Source organism: Ctenocephalides felis, unplaced genomic scaffold (assembly GCF_003426905.1).
Source record: "Ctenocephalides felis isolate EL2017-DRISC unplaced genomic scaffold, ASM342690v1 CF-g0.4_SCAFFOLD_01886, whole genome shotgun sequence".
Lineage (NCBI taxonomy): Eukaryota > Metazoa > Arthropoda > Insecta > Siphonaptera > Pulicidae > Ctenocephalides > Ctenocephalides felis.
In genome coordinates, this window is record NW_020538040.1 from 17646489 (window position 1) to 17666916 (window position 20428).

Genomic DNA, 20428 nt, shown 5'->3' on the forward strand with positions numbered 1-20428 from the left:
TTTATTTTTAATTCTGACTATAGTTCTAATATACTTTAAACAAATAATTTCAACTTTGCAATTCAGATTATATAATTCTTATAAATATTAGACAATGTTACAATATTTATTTATAATAATCTATTTGAAAACATTCAAAATTCCTCGAACATTTTGTTACGGTATGGGAAGTTCCAGCAATCTGCCTTAAGGCACGATGCCATACACCACTAATTTTAATTAATGTTAACATGCTAATGTACATATTTTTTTTTTGTGCATATAATTCAAAATTACATAAAATTACTTGAATGCCACACTTCAGATCTTTATGCTGTTCATTACTATTTAAAAATTAAAAAAAAATACTGCAATTTTTTTTTGTATTTTTATTATAAAAAATGCATTGGTTTCATAGAATGAACATAAAAAAATTTTGAGTGGGTGTTCCAAAATAACAAAACACTGTAAATATACTCACTTCAATGATCTCACAAATTGTCATGTAAAATTACAATAAAAATACTTATAAAAATTTTGTAAAAAAAATATTAAAATATATAAAACATGAAAAATGATTTTTAGAAAATTACAAAAATAATTTGATACAAACTATAAAAATGGAAAAGTAAAATATGAAAAAAATTAAAATATATAAAATGGCAGGTATAAAAAAACTGTTAAAAAAAATAAACTAATAAATTTTCGTCGAACTCAAAGTAATGACGCACTGTCTTTATCTTGGGAATCTGGAGGATCAGGAGATCTTGACGTGTGTTCTAGCTTTACACACTTGTCGGCTTTCTTAGGTTCTTTGGTAGACTTAACGGAGCCGGTCGTGCTCGAAGACCTTTCTCGCTTTCGGCCGCCCTTTTTTGTAGGTTTTCTGGACCTCCTCGAGCCGCCCTCTCTGGTGCTGGAACTTCTTGAGGTTCTCTCTTTTGTAGGTTTCCTGGACCTCCTCCTTCTACTTCTGGTGCCACGGTTTCGAGTGCACCTTATACAACAAGTGCATTTGGGCTCTGATCCGGCATTTGTTGTTTTATTGAAGAGTCTCCGATCACCTGCAATATGTGCGATATCACATTAAAATGTAGCATGATGAGGGAATAAAGAATTAGTTACACAGGTTCACGAAATGAAAACGAAGTTGAATATATTGGGTATGCATGATGTGATTTACGAAGTTAAAATTGGAGGTTAGCATGCAAAAACGATGATAAATAAAAAAAAAATCCGACAAAATAATTTATCTAGAACACTTTCCACATAATAATTATAATTTTAAAATTCTTGTGTTTTTCTCCTTAAATGAGTGCAAAGCTTGTTACCAAAATTTGAAGAGTTTTCATAGAGATAATACCACATAAAAAACAAAATGTAAACAATTCATCAGAATTTTAATTTTATATATATATATATATATATATATATATATATATAATATTTGTTATTAAAATTATGAAGTTGACACAAGTTAGTTAAAATTAGTGCATGGCTTTTTAGGCATTTATTTAAATTTTTTTAACGTTATTGAACAGCACTCAGAACATGTTGTTAACACTTACGGGACGGCACCGATATCAAAACAATCTACTGTACCGGCTGTGAACTTGATTTCATTGTGTATGTTATGCAATTTGTTTGATAACTAGCTGTAAGTGGAATTCTGTCTTAAGGCAATTAGGGCATCGTGCCTTAAGGCAAATTGCGGGAACTTCCCGTACCAAAAATTATTATTTTTTTAAAAACGATTAACATTTTTGAAAAAAAATTACTTCGAAATGATTATTGAGAAACTAGGAATATGACAAAAAATTACTTTTTTTTGAAAAAAAAATTTTATTTGAAAAAAAAAAAATTTTTTTGAAAGAAAAAATTTTTTTTTTGAAAACAAACTATTTTTTATTGAAAAGAAAAATGTTTTCTTCATTTTGACATATTTTGGAAATTCTGAACTTTTTTTCAAAGCAATCGTAGTGCTTGAACTGCATAGAGACGAATTGTCACAGCGCAAGTGCCGCGCCGCCGTCTAACGCATAAACATTGGTACGGAACCCATAGAAATGTAAAAAAAAATTATACCCATTGTTAAAATTTCTATACAATATCTGATAATTTGATGTGCATATGTCTAATCATCATTTTTAACCGCCGAATGGCATTTTTTTTTTTACTTTTTTCATTAGATCTCCGAAACCGCTAGACCTGCCTTCATGAAAATTTTATCAACTCTTCATCTTGCCAATACAAGTAAAATGTTTTTTGAATTATTCAAATCGGACGCTCCGTTCTCTTAAAAACTGAGTTACCGTTTTCGGCACTTTTTGCCCCGTATCTTTATAATGGCTAGACCTAACTTCGCCAAAAACTAATCAGCACGTCTCCTTATCAGTATGAATCGAATGTTTTTTGAATTATTCAAATCGGTTGATCCGTGTTCCCGAAATCGTCGACGAAAATTTGTATCTGCACATACATACACACACATACATACATACACACACACACATACACACACACATACATCCATTTTTTCTAAGGTATGCCAAAATGTTCAGAAACCTCTGAAACGTAAAGATATATAAAAATTTTCATTTTCGATTTTTTTGCGATTACTATAACTTACCCTACGGGAAGTTAAAAATTTGTGGTCATTGAAGGACATACATTTATAATATTAATTTATTTTTGATAATTTTATAAAGAATGGTGACGTTCAAAACAATTTGTCTGTATGAATGTCTATTTGAAACTCATCTTCAATACTGTACTATTGTAAATAGTAACAAAATTTACCAGTCGTTTTGCCATATGTAAAAGCGCTCGGTCGTTTTAAATGTTAAAAAAAGACTATATAGCAAAGAAAAAGGCTAAAAATACTACTAAAATAACTTAAAATTATTTTCTAAATACAACACTGTTTATCACTGCTATATGTAATTTATTTAATGTTTCGATGCAAACTGAGTCATTGTTTATAAAATAGCCTGTGTCTCACAGACTATATTTGTCCACTCAGGTGGACAGCCGTCCCCAAAGAGTTAATTCATTTAAATTTGACGACAATCGTAAACCTAGTGTTTTACAAAGTCCTACGAATGAAATTTTCTTTCATTCAAAGCAATAACAGATAAACTAAATAATTGTCATTTATTTATCAGATTTCTTTTATTATAACCTTGGTTTTTGGAGCATTATGTAAAATATGTGCTAGGGTAAAGTGGGATTATTAATTAAATCTTAAAACTCTGTACAGTTAATTATTTTTCATCAAAAATATTTGAAAGTAGAGGGAAAAAGATGTATAATTAGCCATCACATTGATTATTATGACTCACAAGTATTTTCCTAAAGTTAGTTTTTATGGTCAAGAGCACCGTTGCTTAGTTTGCGAGGCTCCGACATAATTTTTAAATATAGATTAATTAATTATTCAGTAAGACGTATTATTAATTTTAAGTTAGATTTTTTTTATAACTTCTACAAAAGTTTACACGTGGTGGAGTAAAAAGGACCAACTGAACCTTTACCCTGGCAAAATTGTAAAAATAAATAACGCTAATAAAGACGTAAATCAAGTTTAAAAAGCTATTTTTCAAAACACAAGTTATTCGAATTCCGTTCGTGAATATTTCTGACAAAATACCAGATCAGGGTTATTTACAATGTAATCTATGTAAAAATGCACCAAATAAATTAATATTCTGCATTGATTGAATGATATATATATATATATATATATATATATATATATATATATTGTAAAATGTCTTCAGAATTCAAATAAGACCGCTTTGCACCCCGGGCGTCCCAATTTAACCCGCCTATGGGGTATAAAGAACCAGGTTACAAATTATAGGATAAGTAAATAGGATAAGTCATGAGATCAATTCTTTAACTATCAATAGCATTCAATTTGAATTTTCCTCAGTCTCAAAATTTAAGGCATCCAATTACAAAAAAACTTAAACTGGGACAATCATATTCATTCCATACTTGTACCTAAGTTAACTAAAACATGTTTCATGTTGAGAATTCTTAAATCAAAAGTTAGTTTAAATTGCCTTCTTTCAATTTATTATTCTAATTTCTATTCGCATCTCGCTTATGGAATACAATTCTGGGGATTCTCATCATCCTTAAAGGATATATTCAAAATACAGAAAAGAGCATTAAGAATAATTTTTTCCCTCAGTTCCTTATTCTCATGTAGGAATCTTTTCCGACAATATAACATTCTCACTGTTCCCTGTATATTTTTGCTAATTACGTTGTCATTCATAAAGAATAATTCTGAACGCTTCAACCTATCCTCTATGTTAAATTCCTATTATAAAACAAGAAATTTGACTAAAAAGGACCAACTTTTAAACTTGAAACATCTTTTAATACCATTGACGGAAGAGGAGTACAGCTTTTTAATCTACTTCCACTACATATTAGGAAACTGAATGATCGTCAATTTCATAATACTATTGTTAAACTTTTAAAAGCTCAAAATTTCTACGATACTTGTGAGTTTGCCAATTTCGATATCAAACATTATTTTGATAATGAAATGCCTACTGTTACTAATTAATACTTTTTTTTGCAACAGTTACAATTTTTTTCCCTTTCCAATACCTTTTCTAATTTTTATTCTAAATTATTTTACCATTTTCCTACTTTAAGTATTTTATCATTACAATTATTTTCATATTGTATATTGTTTTTTGATACTGCTCTTAATTTTTATTTTCCAGATATGAGACTCAAATAAAAATTGCATAACGGATATTTCAAGGATTTTTTTACCATAAGAAGACTCTCAAGATCTACAACAATTAAACTATTTGAATTTTATTACATTTTTTTTTCTTCGAGTTATTGTATTAGATATTACTAATGTTAGGCGTAATATTGTTTAATAGTTGTATTTTAGTATACTTAATTCAATTAGGATAATTTATTTTCTGTAATTATTAAATTTATTCCTGTATCCGTAAATATAAATTATAAATAAATTAAATAAATAAATAAATTATTGAAAAACAGCAAAAATACACATTTCTACAATGATGAATTTGCTGGGACTTTTACTGAACATAGTCAAATAGTTGGTTGATTATTGTGTGTTATTTGTTGTAATATATGATTTGTATTATAGTATTATAGTATTTGTATACAATAATATATAGTATAGTATACTATATATAGTACACTTTACTATATATAGTAAAGTATACTATGGTATACTATAATTTGTATTTTGGTATTATATTAGACAATTATATTAACTAATATAATTGGTTTGTTGGTTTTTACAATATAATTGTTCAAACTTAAATTGGGCCTGTATGCTCCACCCTACCCTAAGCATGAATTACAAAATACAAAAAAAATGAGTTAAAACTAAATTGGATTTTTATCTAATTATTGTAGTTAAAGTATTTTGAAGTATAAACAATAAATGATGCAAAAAACGAAGGTTGTATTGAAAGTGCAAACCCCAAGTGATAATAAAATATACGTCATAATAATTTCGTAATTTGGAAAATGCGCAAAATAATAATAAATATAAGTTAAACTTACGAGTCCACTTGAAAATGCCTTGTGATACTCCTTTTTCAATCGCTCTCTGAATTCTTCGGTGAATCGTGGAGCGCCGCTCCCCCGCGGTCACCAGAACCTCCGCAATGTCTTCCAGATTCCCTCCTGCAACAATTGATAGTAATTTATATACTTTCAAAGTTCTAAAAATATTCTAATCTTGAATCATTCCAATATGAAAACATCTTACCACTGGATTCTCCCAATAGTTCGATAACATATCTAATCTTTCTAATGAATTCCTTTGACATTATTCGGCCGATCGAAAAAAATTATAAAAACACAAAAATATTAATAAAAAATACGTTGTTTAATAAAAAATAGAATAAACTTACAAAAATTTGAAAATACTAATAAAAAACTCGTTTTTTCATGAAAAAATATCAAAATATAAAAATATAAATTTGTAGATAAAAATGTTTAGAAAATAAATATATAGCTTTTTGTTTGTGTGCCCAGTTACTTTGATCAAACTATCAAGACTACTACGTTTCGAAAATATTTTATTGTTTCATTAATGTCAGAATATTTTTATGACATTTTATGGACAAATAATTGCACGGTAATTCAAAATGTTAACTAATTGAACAGAGGTAATATTTTCGAATAAGTTTTTTTCTGGTTTCAGATATAAACAATGTTAATGATAAAAATCATAAAATGACGACGCCAATGGATAGATAATCATATTCAATTATTGAATGTACTAAGCCTTATTTTATACTTATATACAGACCCGTTATTTTGAGCAGCGGGTTTATATTTCAAAAGTGCCAAACTTAGACTCTAATAATACTTTACACTTTTTAGGTGTTAAATGTAAAAAAAATATCAGTCAAGTTCGATGCTAAGGTATATCTTAATTTGTTCCTATTGGGTAGATATGGAAGTTGTTGCTATTTGTAACAGGGATGAGTTGTAACGGGCGTTTTTCAATACGATCTTAAACGATATTAAAATATTTGTTTGCCTCGATTGGACATGTAAACTTATTGGAATTAGTTGAAACAAAACCTTGGGATTGCTATTTGTTACATACAAGAAATATATAAAGTTTCAGGTGAAGAAGTTTGGGTGCAGTTTATAGTTTGTAAGGTGTGGGCACGTGTAAATTGTGTTAGAGAACGCACTATTTTGTGATATTTGTAGTTTACGTTGTTTTATTATAGTAATACGTAGCAGCATGTCATTTTTTTTTCAAAATAACCAAAGAATGAATTATTAGGAGTAGTATTGCCCATACTACTTTTCCTGGTAGATGTTACAACTAGTGCCAAGCACGGGGTAAGCTATGCATATTTTGTAGAAGTATGAAATTTAAATAGTATGAAAATATTTTGACTTAATTCGGTATAGGGATAGTTACCGCATATTTTGTAGAAGAAGTTTAATCATTGAAACCCTTGACATATTAGTTAAAAAAAAACTGTTACAACTATCCACTAGTTCCTCCACATAATGTCATTTTAGGGAGCGTCCGTTAGTCACGTAAACGATTTTTTAAGGATTTTTGAACCTTTGCTCCCCCTTGGTGATTCGTTTTGATAATGTTCAAAATCAGGTAAAAAAATTACACATCATATCCTTTTATACCGCTCCGTCCCCCACGTGATATTTCGTCATATTTTTGGCAGAAAGTAGAGACATTTGGTAATATTTTTGATACTTAACCAATTTTAAATTTATTGATATTCCTAATTATTTCAATTAAAATCAATTAACTCATGCTAGTACTAGTGATTTCGATCAATTTTATTGCAATAAGCAGGTGTATGTTGGAATTTTGATCAATTATTCACTTTTGCTCAATTTCGGACAAAATCACATATTCACACAATGGACAAAATGACATAGTACCATTTTGCAAGAACTACAGGGACAAAAAAACAAATTAAACCCGTCAAAGATTGGCTTTTAACTTATGCTCTAAGTATGCAAGAAATAATTGCTAGAAGCAGATTGGCAAAAAGAAGAGACTTGCATTTGTTGCAAAACCCTTTTTTTCTTAACAAATATGGTGTTATAGTTACTACTAGGGTATGTCGGATTTCAAAAATCGGTTTTAAAAACCGTTTTTTTGGCGAAAATTATGGAATTCGAAAACCGGTTTTTTAGTGAAAAAAGTCGGTTTTTACTGTATAAATGTAAAATGACAAATATAGCCAAATATAAAAGATAGATGAAAGCTTTTTGATTCTTGAAATCATATCGGTTCAATAGCATTTGATATCTTATCAGTCTGCAATGGTTCGCAGAAAGGTTTTGATATATTAATTTAGATTGCTATACCAGTATTTATATTAATTTAAATCATTGTGACTTCTTCTTGAAGAAGTAACTTCCTCTACTCTAACTTAAAAAAAAGAGTTTTAAACCTCAGAAGCTACAAATGAAAGAACAAAAAACCTAGAATTATTATATCAGGCTTTAAAAACAATTAAGGATAATTTGGTTGCAAGTAAGTTCTATTTCAGGAAATTTTGTGAGTAAAATAAATACACGTCTAAGTAGCAATTTGATAGACGTTCTCAGTTTTTTGAAATCATATTTTATTAAACAAAAAAAATAAGAATGTTCAAAATTAATTAATTAAAATTGTTCGGAACAGACAATACCTGAGATTAGCTTAATTGTTTTGAAAACTAAAATTGATATTAACGAGTATGTATCACCATGTATCCAATATTTTTTAATTTTTTTTAAATTTAATTAATGTTTTTTATTTAAAAATGTATTATTTTTATTTATTCGAAGACTTTCCTTTCACCGTCATAAAAATATTTTTATTCTTATATGTGAAAATGATGCATGAATAACGAATAATTATTTTCAAAGTTATTTAATCAAACTATTATTTTTTAGTTCTACTAATTAAAATTAAAATAATTTTGTTTACTATCCACAAACAATAAATAAATTCAGTCAAATACTGCTCTAAACCGCACTAAATTTGCGGATAAATTATAGAATATTCGAGCAAAAATTTATTTTTATATAAAATTAAAAAACCGGCTAAAACCGTTTTTTTAGTAAAATTAAAATTTGTAAACCGGTTTTCTGAAATGTCGGTTTCTGTATAAACCCTAGTTCCTACTCAATATAAATGCTATGTTACTTGTAGTCAAAGATCTAAAGATAAGTAGAAACGATTGAGACTTGTTATAATAACTTTAAATTAATAGATATTATTAAAAAACTAAACACCATGTCACTTTGTTCGTACTTTCCGTATAATCTTGATCATCAATCTAATAAATTAAACTTAGCTGTTGCATTGATATATCAAGTAATTAACATATTGATGACTTTAATTTTTATTTGTCGATTTTTTTTATTATTTATCCAGTAGTTACATATCTTCAATATCTATATTATCCCCATATCGGAGAAATGGGAGGGTTTGACAAAAATGCACAAAATATCACGTGGAAGAGGGAGGGGTATAATAAGATATCACGTTTTGTTTTACCTGATTTTTTCAAAAAAAATCCAAAAATTAAAAAAAAATCACATTACCATTTTTTCAAGTGGGGGCGGGGGGGTTATATTGAATATCACCCCGTATCACTAAGGGAGAGGAGGGGGTTTAAGAATACTCAGAAAGTCGATCACTCACACTGGTTCTCATGTCAATCCCGCACTTATTAACAAACCTATAAAATACTTAATTCCATCGAGCAACTTAAAACTCTATTTTTAGCCCGGTGCCTATTTGATCTCAATGTGCGATACGAATTTCCATATTGATCGCTATTGCTTCATAAGGGTACGTCAATCTAAAAGTCTCAGTTATACATTTATCCTGCACGCGATCGAATAAGAAAATATCCTTATCAGTGGTCAGATATCTTCATAGCTTGCATATTAAGGACGAAATAAAAGAAAAAAAAACATACGACATTGTATTTTCAGCCGCAGTTAGCGTTCCAATCGATACGCAATATCTACAACAAATCAAAGCCTTAGCGACACGCGAACGAGGGACGTGACTATAGATTTTTAAGCCGAAGTTTCCTTGTAATGGGAGGTGATTGTAAAATATATCACCTTGAATCTATAGCACTCATGAGCCTGTTCTCGGATAATATAGTTGTTTTGCTATCAGTGTCTCTAAAGTGGACAGACAAAATAATAATATAGAAGTCCTGAGAAGAGTGGACGAAGAAAAGACGCTACTGAGCATGATACTGTAAAGAAAAGGAAACTGGATCCAACCCATTCTACAAAAAAGTGCTTTCTACATGACGTAGTCAAGGGTAAAATAGTACTGATTTCATATGGTTGATGACTTTAGAGAAAATAGAAGAGAACTGAAAGCTGAAGCACAATATCAGGAAACATTAAATCAAAAAGGAGAATGGTCGTAAAAAGATGATAGTAGGAATGAACAAGGGAAAAAATTATTATTAATTTGTGATGCTCTCACGACATGGACCTGCCTACAGACAGACTACTATTTATTTTATTATTATTGGTCCCTTTTGGTAGCATAACATTCAGCAACTGAGTGAATCCTAAAGATTTTGCTACTCTCGGTGCACCTGTTTAATTTTGACATCATGTTTTCTTGATGTTGGCTCTCAATGGATTGGTAGTCACAAAACTGTCAAAAAGTTATACCTGACCTGTGGTGTTTTTACCAGCGTTTATTGAAATTTTTGGTACTGACAACTGCAAAATACCAACCTCAAAATAGCACTAATGCCACCATAATAACATTAGTTTGACTTCAAGCACATTATATTTATGAGTGCAAAGCTTCAGTATTATTATTCTCTTAAACTTCTTAATGGTGTCTGATTGATGTCATATAGGATTAAACAAGTCACCGAAAATAGTTATTACATTTATAGTCATAGTACTTTTGGATATCATTTGGTATGGTAAAATTATTATATTATAAAGATAGTGTTACTCCGGGCACAAAAGTCCAATTTTATTAATGGTCATTATACTGCAAAACACAATATCATTATGTTTCCAGTAGAACTTATCATGTCTCTTTACACGTGTGTGTCTTTTACTTGATTGTTTTTGATAAACTATTTACTTTTTATTATATGAAAGAAATAACTGCCCCATAGTCCACTCATAGATTTCGTAAAACCTGAAACAACTTTGGAACCAGAACGAATTTTGTGCTGCCAGTTGAGGACATCTGTAAAAAATATGTTTGATCCAGTTTGGCAACATTTACTAGTTAAAAACTCATCATAACTTTACCATATCTCAGATTTCTCGGATTTGTGGGATCGTCCAGTCTGGTTATCAGCTCCTCAAATAACTTACGACTCGGATACTAATGGATAAAATAAAAATGCTATGATAACTAATCATCAAAAATCAATGAATTTGTGCAAGGCTGATTAGTTTTTTAATTTCTGTTTTTTCTGGAATTTCTAAGAAGAGCTAAGAAATTAGAATTTCTACGTAGACCATTTTTACATTCTTTAATCTGCCAATATAGAAATTTTATTATGAATTATTTAGTTTATTTTAACTCAGGGGCCGATTCTGTCATAAAATAGATCAATGTTATGGCAAGGTTCTGTTACATAGGGCTTCTCATACAAAATGGTACTAAATACTGTTAAAATGCCATGTGGTTGCTGTGCAGTCAGGCGTATTAGATAGAAAACTCAACTTAGAAAACGCACAAACGTCAAGACACAATATTACCATAACTGCATCTTTGTGATGTAGCATAATAATATGAATGAAGTTACATTGTATGTATAAAACGCCTGATCGAACATGACATTTTGATAGTATTTAGAAGCATTTTGTATGAAAACTGGAACGTAACATAGTCTTGCCATAACATTGGTTTTTTCACCGCAGAATAGGCTTTTCAAGTGCTTTTGTAATCCAAAATTGTACAACTTTTAGTTAAAAATGTAAATTCGTACCTTAAATTATTTTATTATTATGTTTTTCATGGTTAGTACATAATTCAAAGGTTTACTATTGTTTTTACCTTTGTCTATATTTTTTGCTGACTAATGTAAAATATTTGGTCTTTTTATATTTTATTTCGACGCATTGGCTCTTAGATAACTAAAAACTATATTTGTATCCCTAACTAATAAACATTAGCAATACAATGTACGCCAGAAATAGTTTTGGTATGTTAAAGACGCCGTGCCAAACCATACCCTCATTGAGTCCTAGCTACAATTGGAACATTATATATCATTATGAACAAACACATTGCTTTGCAGTTCTTCTTTTTAAGAAAATTACGATAATATCTAAAAACTTTCCCAATCACTGTAATGTGGTCTTTTTCTGGGAATTGTTGATCTCTTGACTTGCGCAATTTCAATAAATTACCATATAATAAGGCTAAGTACAATTGTCGAATATCGGCATTCTCATTTCTATTGACCAATTCCCGTAGGGTTCTCATTAAAACAGTTCCATACTTCGTCTCGATTATTCCTTTATCTGGAATCGTGATCTGAGTTTCATGATAAGTCATGAAACTATAAATCCACTCGGACCCCGTATAATAAATATAAATCGCGGTCCGAACGAATAATAAATGCCCGCGGACCGATAAAAAGAAAAACAGAACAACTCGCAATCAGATCGTATCGTATCGAAGTTATAGGTGGACGGTTATAAGGGTGGCTTTTTAAGAGAACGGGGGTTGAAATTATTTTAATATTGCCGTTATATTGATCTTGACCCCATCGGACGGAACGAGTTATAGACATGCGAGCTACAAGATTTTGTGGTCGCTTTTTTTTATAAAAATAGTAGTAAATTGATAAGTAGAACCTATAAGCAATTTAGTTTTTAAGTGTTAGATGAATTATTAACTTCCCGTAAGGTAAGTTATTGTAATCAATCGTCCAAAAATCGAAATTGAATATTTTTGCATTTCTCGACGTTTTGAAGGTTTCTGAACATTTTGGCATACCTCAGAAAAAAAAGAATGTGTGTGTGTGTATGTATGTATGGATACAAATTTCCAGTCACGTTTTCGGGCGCACGGATCAACCGATTTGAATGGTTCAAAAAACATTCGATTCCTATTGATAGGGAGATGTGCTGATTCCTTTTTGGCAAAGGCAGGTCCAGCCATTTCGGAGATACGGAGCAAATAGTGTAGAAAATAGAAATCGAGTTTTTGAGAGAACGGAGTATCCGATTTGAATGATCTAAAAAACATTCAATTAGTAATGATTGGGAGAAGTGTTTATTAGTTTTTGGCAAAGGCAGGCTCAGCCATTTTGAAGATACGGAACTAAATATGTAAAAAATGGCAGTTTTTGAGAAAACTAAGCGTCCGATTTAAATGATTCAAAGAACTTTCTGCTTGTCTTAACAAAATAATTGATTTTGGAAAAAACATTTTTGTTTCAACTTTTTTTTTCAAAAAAAAATTTTTTCGTATATCGAAAATAATTCAGATTTTATTTTTAATTCTTACTATAGTTCTAATATACTTTAAACAAATAATTTTATCTTTGCAATTTAGTTTATATAATTCTTATAAATATTAGACAATGTTACAATATTATTAATAATCTATTTGAAAACATTCAGTAGTTCTCGAACATTTCGTTACGGTACGGGAAGTTCCAGCAATTTGCCTTAAGGTACGATGCCATACAACCCACTAGTTTATTTCACTTTTTGATAGAAAGTTTTTTTCGTTATATATGTAAAATCGTAGAAGAAACATTTTTTAGATTTCTTCGGAATTTTTATGATCTTTCGTTTGGATACAAATTCTTTAACTTTCTATTGTAATTTCGCTTATGATACAATACCATATACATCACTGATTCTAATAGCAATTCTAAATTTTAACTGCTAAATCTAATAAATAATAATAAGTTTCCAACCACGTTACGTTAATAATTTTCAACTCTACACAGAAACATTTTCCGTGCTTCGAACTGTATAATATTTTTTGTTTGACTCTATTGTAGTAAAACCCACTATAAACCACTAACACAATACGACGTTTTCTAATGGAGTTGGTATTTTTAAAATGGATTTACAACTTTTCACTCAAAAGTGTTAGGTGGGTGTCCTACAACCCACGCTAGTAGGAAATAGAATAAGCAAAAAGTGCACAGTTTTAAAACAATCGAGTTTCACGGAAATGTATTGTTTTGTATATGGAAGATTTTGTGCAGAGTATGATATAATTTATAAATGAATTATTAAAGGAACATTTTTTTCCAAAAAAGTTTTTTGTTAAATTTCATAAGAATTATTCCTTAAATGTATTCCTTTACTTTACAATTTAATCTTTCAAATTATTATTTTTTATTGTACATAATTAATTTTTACATACTTCTTCATTATTTTACATACTGTACTAAATATAGTATTCAATTCAACGTTCTACAACATGTTGATTTTTAGCTTTCGTAGGGTAATTTAGAACTAAAAATAAAACTTTTTTAGGCGCGACTAGAGTGTAAATCCGTACAAATGCAACGGAAGTGCGTTACGGCAGATGACAGTCGATAAGATAATAGTCGAGTGCCAATGATTCGCCATTCGCTCTCGATGATATCATTTCTATACAGGTCGATTGTGATTAGTCGTCGTGTATGTGGATGGAGATCTGTCGTTGTATGCGTACTGGCATCGACGTTGTATGCGCACCGATACCAACGAGGAAATCGGCATAGATAAGTAAACGTTTTAAAGTTACATCGCAGTACTAATCATGATTTAATGAAAAATGCTCGAATCAAAAGAATATTTTACCCTTTTCCTTGAAAATAATAAAACAAATTAAACATTGATTAAAAATTATTTGTATATTATTCGTAGTTTCTATAAATCTTTGAAGTTATTAAAATGGAAAATATTTTTAGGCATAATAGATATTACAGCTGTGCAAAGAATGAGATTATATCGCCAGCGAAAAAGTGTAAAATTACAAGCAGTCAATGAATGTTTCTTAATTTTAATTACATGAGGTTCTTCGAACACAATTGCATGATGTGTGACGTTCTGAAAACAATATTTGTTTAGGCGTTGTTTAACATAATCCACTGTGTGAACGAATATTATAGAATTTATTAATCAGGAATTACGTCATTTCTCAAATAAAGGTTCATTTCTAAATGCTAATTACAATGACAAACCGATCATGTCATATTTGAAGTATGACTATACTTATATTATTGTTTTTAAATATTATACATATTTTTAATGCTGTTATAAATATATAATTTATAATTTATCATTATATACACCATTATGGTTGACACTAATAAATATGTGTATCACGAGTGTTACCATATTACTAATCAACATTATTCAAAATTGTTATACGATGTATTTATTTTTACTTAACTTAAATTTGCTGCTTTATACAGATCCTTACACGCACTCATTTTTTATATTTTTTTAAGTTTTGGCATACTTAAAAAATGATGTATGTGTGTGATGTATAGAATTGGCTTCAAAGTAACAAATGCTACTAAAGGATACACTGAAAAATCAGGTTTTTTATATAAAAAATTTTTTAATAGAAATTGCGGACTTCTAGTAAAAACTTTATTATTGAATTACATGTAATACTCTTTTATCTATGTTTTATTTCAATTTTTCTCGCTTTTGAGACTTGTATAAAATTCTATTCAATTTTCTTCATAATTAATTTGAAAAAAAATAGCACTTGATCGTTTGTTATTATAATTGTTGTTAATTTATCTAATAGTTTTAGAAAAACCAAGACAATGCGGGACAAAAGGTCTAAATCTGGGACAAATATTGCTTTTAGAAAATCCCGGGACAAAACGTGAAAATTCGGGACTGTCTTGGTCAAACCGGGACGTATGGTCACCTTAAATAAAATAGTAATGGTAATAAATCACAAGGAGACAAAGGTAATCATTGACACATGGTGCTCCCACACCATGGACCTGCCTTCGGGCAAAGCCCCGATAACAATAATAAATATGATTATATTACATTAAGCAGCAACAATAAATACAGTGAATAAAATTATATCCTCAATTCTCTGATCCTTGACTCCCTATTAACTTTCAATCGACCGAAATTGTATTCGTTTGAACTTTCGATCCGAGTATACGAATTTACCCGTGTTAGGTACTTATTGTTTTGTTGTCTTCAAAATCCAATGGGGGAGAAATGAGAATTTCACTGTTTTAGCTTTTGGTGTTAAATTGATTGCCGAAAGGTGATGGCGATATTGAATTTGAATTTTCTCTGATACATTGAATATCCATTTGTAAATGAATATTCATGAACTCATTATTGTGTTCCAGGCGACAAACTTTTCAATGGTCTGGAATTAAAAGCAGAAGAAATTTGTGGATTTATATATATATATATATATATATATATATATATATATACTTATTTGCGTCGGCGACGAGTAGTCATTGCTGTCACCAATTGCTGTGGTTTTACTAAAATCCACCAAATGAACATTGAATCTCATGGGCAGGCAACAGTTTAATACTATTGATCAAAAGTTTTTTAACTACTCCTCGCCGACGCGAATAAGTCAAACCGTGTCGCTATGCTATCGGCTAAAAACAAAATATGTGTTTCATACAATTTTACTCTTACCTTTTTTGGTCTTTTCTAGAGTTATTTCCTACAGTAGTAATATGTGATTGTGGTGTTGTAAAATGTGTTAATATAGTGTGGTTTTTCCTGATCTGCTGAATGATGAGACACATCTAGTCTCGAAACGTATAAAAAATAAAATAAATTCTTTACATTCGACGCATTGGCTGTTTTATTCATTTCAATATATATATATATATATATATATATATATATATATATATATATATATAGATATATATATAGATATATATATATATAGATATATATATATATATATATATATATATATATATATATATATATATATATATATATATATATATATTGGCATGCCTAGCCACCAATTGCTGTGGTTTTACTAAAATCCACCAAATGAACATTGAATCTCATGGGCAGGCAACAGTTTAATACTATTGATCAAAAGTTTTTTAAAATATATAATAATCCAAATATAAATGAAAATCATAGCTTATAACCTAATTCGAACATAAATGCACACGGTGATCCAACAAAATTTGAAATCGGTTCAGCAGTTTATGAGTCTATTCCGTGACATGCACTTTTATTGTTATTCTTAGGTATTGAAACTTTTAATAAAACTGGCCAAAACATTTGTTTCAGAGCAGTGATGGTCAATTTTAATATCATCCTATTATGGCTTGACGTTAAGCCCAGAGACACCCTGTATATATTCAAAGAGTTATAGCTGGACTTTATTTTTTTGCATCATTTATTGAAAAATATCAAAGTTTCAAACTTTTTGAGTGACAAATCATAGATTATTTCATCATCATTGTAAATATATAATTAATTTTAATCAAATATGGTCCACTAAATGCATTGTATTTCAAAATTAACCACAAAAGTCCAAAATGGTCATAATTTCCTCAAAGCTCTAAGTTTCACTAAAAAGCTCATAATTTTCAAACAACGTTAGATATTTTTTTCTAATTTTTTTTCAGGGCAGTTAAGGTCAAAACTATCACCCTGTTTTAGGTTGACGTCAAATCCTGGGACACCCTGTATATATCGGAGGTGTTAAGATTGGACTTTACTCTTTTGCATTATTTATTAAATCATATCAAAGTTGCAAACGCTTTGAGATACAATCATATATAATGATGAAACACGTCAACATAAATACATAAATAATTTTAATTAAATACGTTTTTAGGTCCCCCAAAAGCTAAGTATAATTTGTAAAAAAAAATATTAAAAAAGTAGTAATTTTTATTGATTACTCTGAATTTACTTGCTGATCTTTGAAGCATACTTTTTAACTGCAAAATGATAAGCAATCGTTGCATTCATACATGAATGATTCTACAATTAAATGAAACAATCTTTAGAAAACGTCCTTTTAATATTTGTTTTTAAAAAATATAAAATGAGCAAGATGAAAAATCGCCTATATTATGTTTTGAAAGTGTAAATTATATCAGCATAGTTCTCAATTGTTTATTAGAATTTGAAATGCTTAAATGTTTCTCAAAGCATTTAATTAAATTTCTACTAGTTACAATATACATCAAATCACAATCCGAACAATTGATTTGATGTTACATCTTTAAATCATTTTAACAATAAAGTTGCATTTTGTTTTTGTTTTGTATTTGCCACTTGTAGTTGTTTTGCAATTACTTGAATTACTATAAAAACTTTTTTTTAAGAAAATATAATTCTTTAACATAAAATAACCAAGTTACACCTATAAAAGTCTGTAACTAGACATGGCTTATTCATTTATCTGTAGAATTGTATAGTTTATTACAAAGGTATGTTTATCTGCTCATCATTTAATGATTATTGAATTAATTAATACTCAAACAGTGAAAAGTATTGAAATTTAATCAATCATTTCTAATGAACATTTCAGGGAATATTATTAAATTATTTTGAAAATTTAAAAGATAGACTCTCATTCATTATTTTTTGTAAATTTCAATAATAATGGCAAGAGCTCTTCATTCTATTTATACATATTTTATACTATGTATTCTTCCAATATTAATAAATGCAAACTCATAGATAAACTCGATTATATCAAATTTTGCATCTAGAATCAACATATCTTAATATTGATATATCCCATTCCTCGTAGCACATGCAAATCTGTATTCCCATATATAAATTATTGAATATTACGAAGTATGAAAGCCATTGTCGATATATTCAAATCTGAACATGTTATTCAGTGAATTTCTGAAGGCAATCTCAAATTGGGCAGGCAGGAGGTTAGGAAAACCCTTTGACTTGAGGCGAAAGGGATTTTCCCATCACAATACAACAAATGAACAGATATGTATATCTGTATGGACATATAGATTGGATCCTATATGAATTTATGCAAATTCACTCGAATAAGTTGATGGAACAATTTATAAATATACACGCACAGATGTATATATATGTATATATATATATATATATATATATATATATGTATATGTATATGTATATATATATGTGTATGTTTTTATTGTCTACATATAAAAAAACTAAATTATGTTTCTTAAAATAAATTTAATAGATCCATACGTTTCGAGTTCCAATTTGACTCTTTTTTTAGTGAAAACAGAACACACAAGTAATTAATACACTAAACACAAAACAAAATCATATCAATGAAAATTATTACTTAGAAACAAAGCATGTTTGCAAAAAAAAAATAATATGAATTATATTTCAAAAATGAATTAAACAAATAATAATAAATTGTAATTTTTTTCGTTACATTTTTTTGCATTCAAGGGCAAAACCTCAATGTTCATATTCATCCAAAGAAGTATTTGTCTAATTTTCACACCAATTTAATAAACATGTGAATCTTTATTGTATAATGAGTGGCAGAAACTTTTGAAAAAAAATAAAAAATTCAAAACTTAACTTTTGGTTCGTGGCTAAATCAAAATTTCACATTTTGCTAAATGATTAAATGATTAAATTAACTTCAAATCAACTACTTTGAACAGATTTCATTAATGAAATAATAATTTATTAAATATAGCAATTAGAAATTTACTCTTCATATAGAATAGCAATAATAACACCTAATTCCTTTTATTGCAATTACTTTGTAATAAAAATTAATCTCTCATTTGTAATGCATCCTGCTCATGAACAGTTACCCAATCATTAATACATCTTTCTAAGAAATTATATTCCTTAAAACTCGACCTTAGGCACAGGTCAATATCTGATTAGACAAGAATGTAATAGAAAGTTGCTTGCACCTAAAAATGAACCCATCAAAAAATAATATAAAATTATCAAAACTTTATAAATTGTTCGTATCACAAACTCTTTCTGTAATTTATGTATTAAATTGATAGGGTCAAAACAATTTATTGGAAAGTCTTTTGCACCAAAATAAACCAATCACCAAAAATATATATAAAATTCAAAACTGTGTAATTTGTTCAACTGAAACTGCATTAAGGTAAGATCAGTAATATCTCAAATGCATCTAACTTAAATCAAACTTCATCAAGGTAACAAGTATTGTTCAATTTCAAATATCAACAATCTTTAACATCGTATCATTTTATCTAAATATACAACATTTCAAACTGAATATCATTGTTCGGACGTATTTTGGCTTTATTATATTGGCCATGAAGGTGACAACCTTCAGGGCATTAAGCTTTACACGGAATGGTTGCTACCCCTAAGGGTTGCTAACTATATAATTGTTCACTTTTAAAGGTAAAGTCCGCGAAACAAAATGTATATTAAATAATAAATATAAATATATTTTCTTTCATTATAACTTAGTCAGATAAAATGACAAATAAGGGATTGTAATAAGAACTGCAACAAATACATAATATACAAACAATTAAGTGTTTAATACAGTCCACAGCTACAAGGGTTGAATTATAACCCAACAACGTGAGTTAATCGAAGGAGAATTTTAATGAATCTCATAACTACGTAACATAAATACAATCATCTTTTAATGGTCTGATGTTGCCACTAATTATATCTGGTCTTTTGGCATTACCTGCCTCAAGTGTACTATTTTACTAGAGAACGGCAGCATCTCGGTGGATCACCAACTCTTTCTAAAATTCACGTTATGAAGTAATTGGTTCATAACAATTATTGAATTAGTTATTGACTAGTAAATTATGCCACCATATTGTTTTTTAATTTTTTGTTCCTTTCTCAAATAAATGAATCCATCAACGACGTCATAAAATTTGCATGTGCTCTCTATGTCTCAAAGCAGGTGCATGATATATAAGTAGTGAGTATTTTTCCGAGTTGATATATATTT

The 20428-nt window shown here is 28.9% G+C and overlaps 1 protein-coding gene across 1 annotated transcript in view; it reads right to left on the reverse strand.

Moving 5' to 3' along the window:
• Nucleotides 1-693: 693 nt before the first annotated feature.
• Nucleotides 694-20428, reverse strand: part of LOC113374697 (splicing regulatory glutamine/lysine-rich protein 1-like) — a 71830-nt gene continuing 52095 nt past the window's right edge. The window contains exon 4 of the mRNA XM_026614672.1: nucleotides 694-1043. Within this exon, the coding sequence (XP_026470457.1) occupies nucleotides 694-1043 (350 nt within the window). The remainder of the gene's footprint in view (nucleotides 1044-20428) is intronic.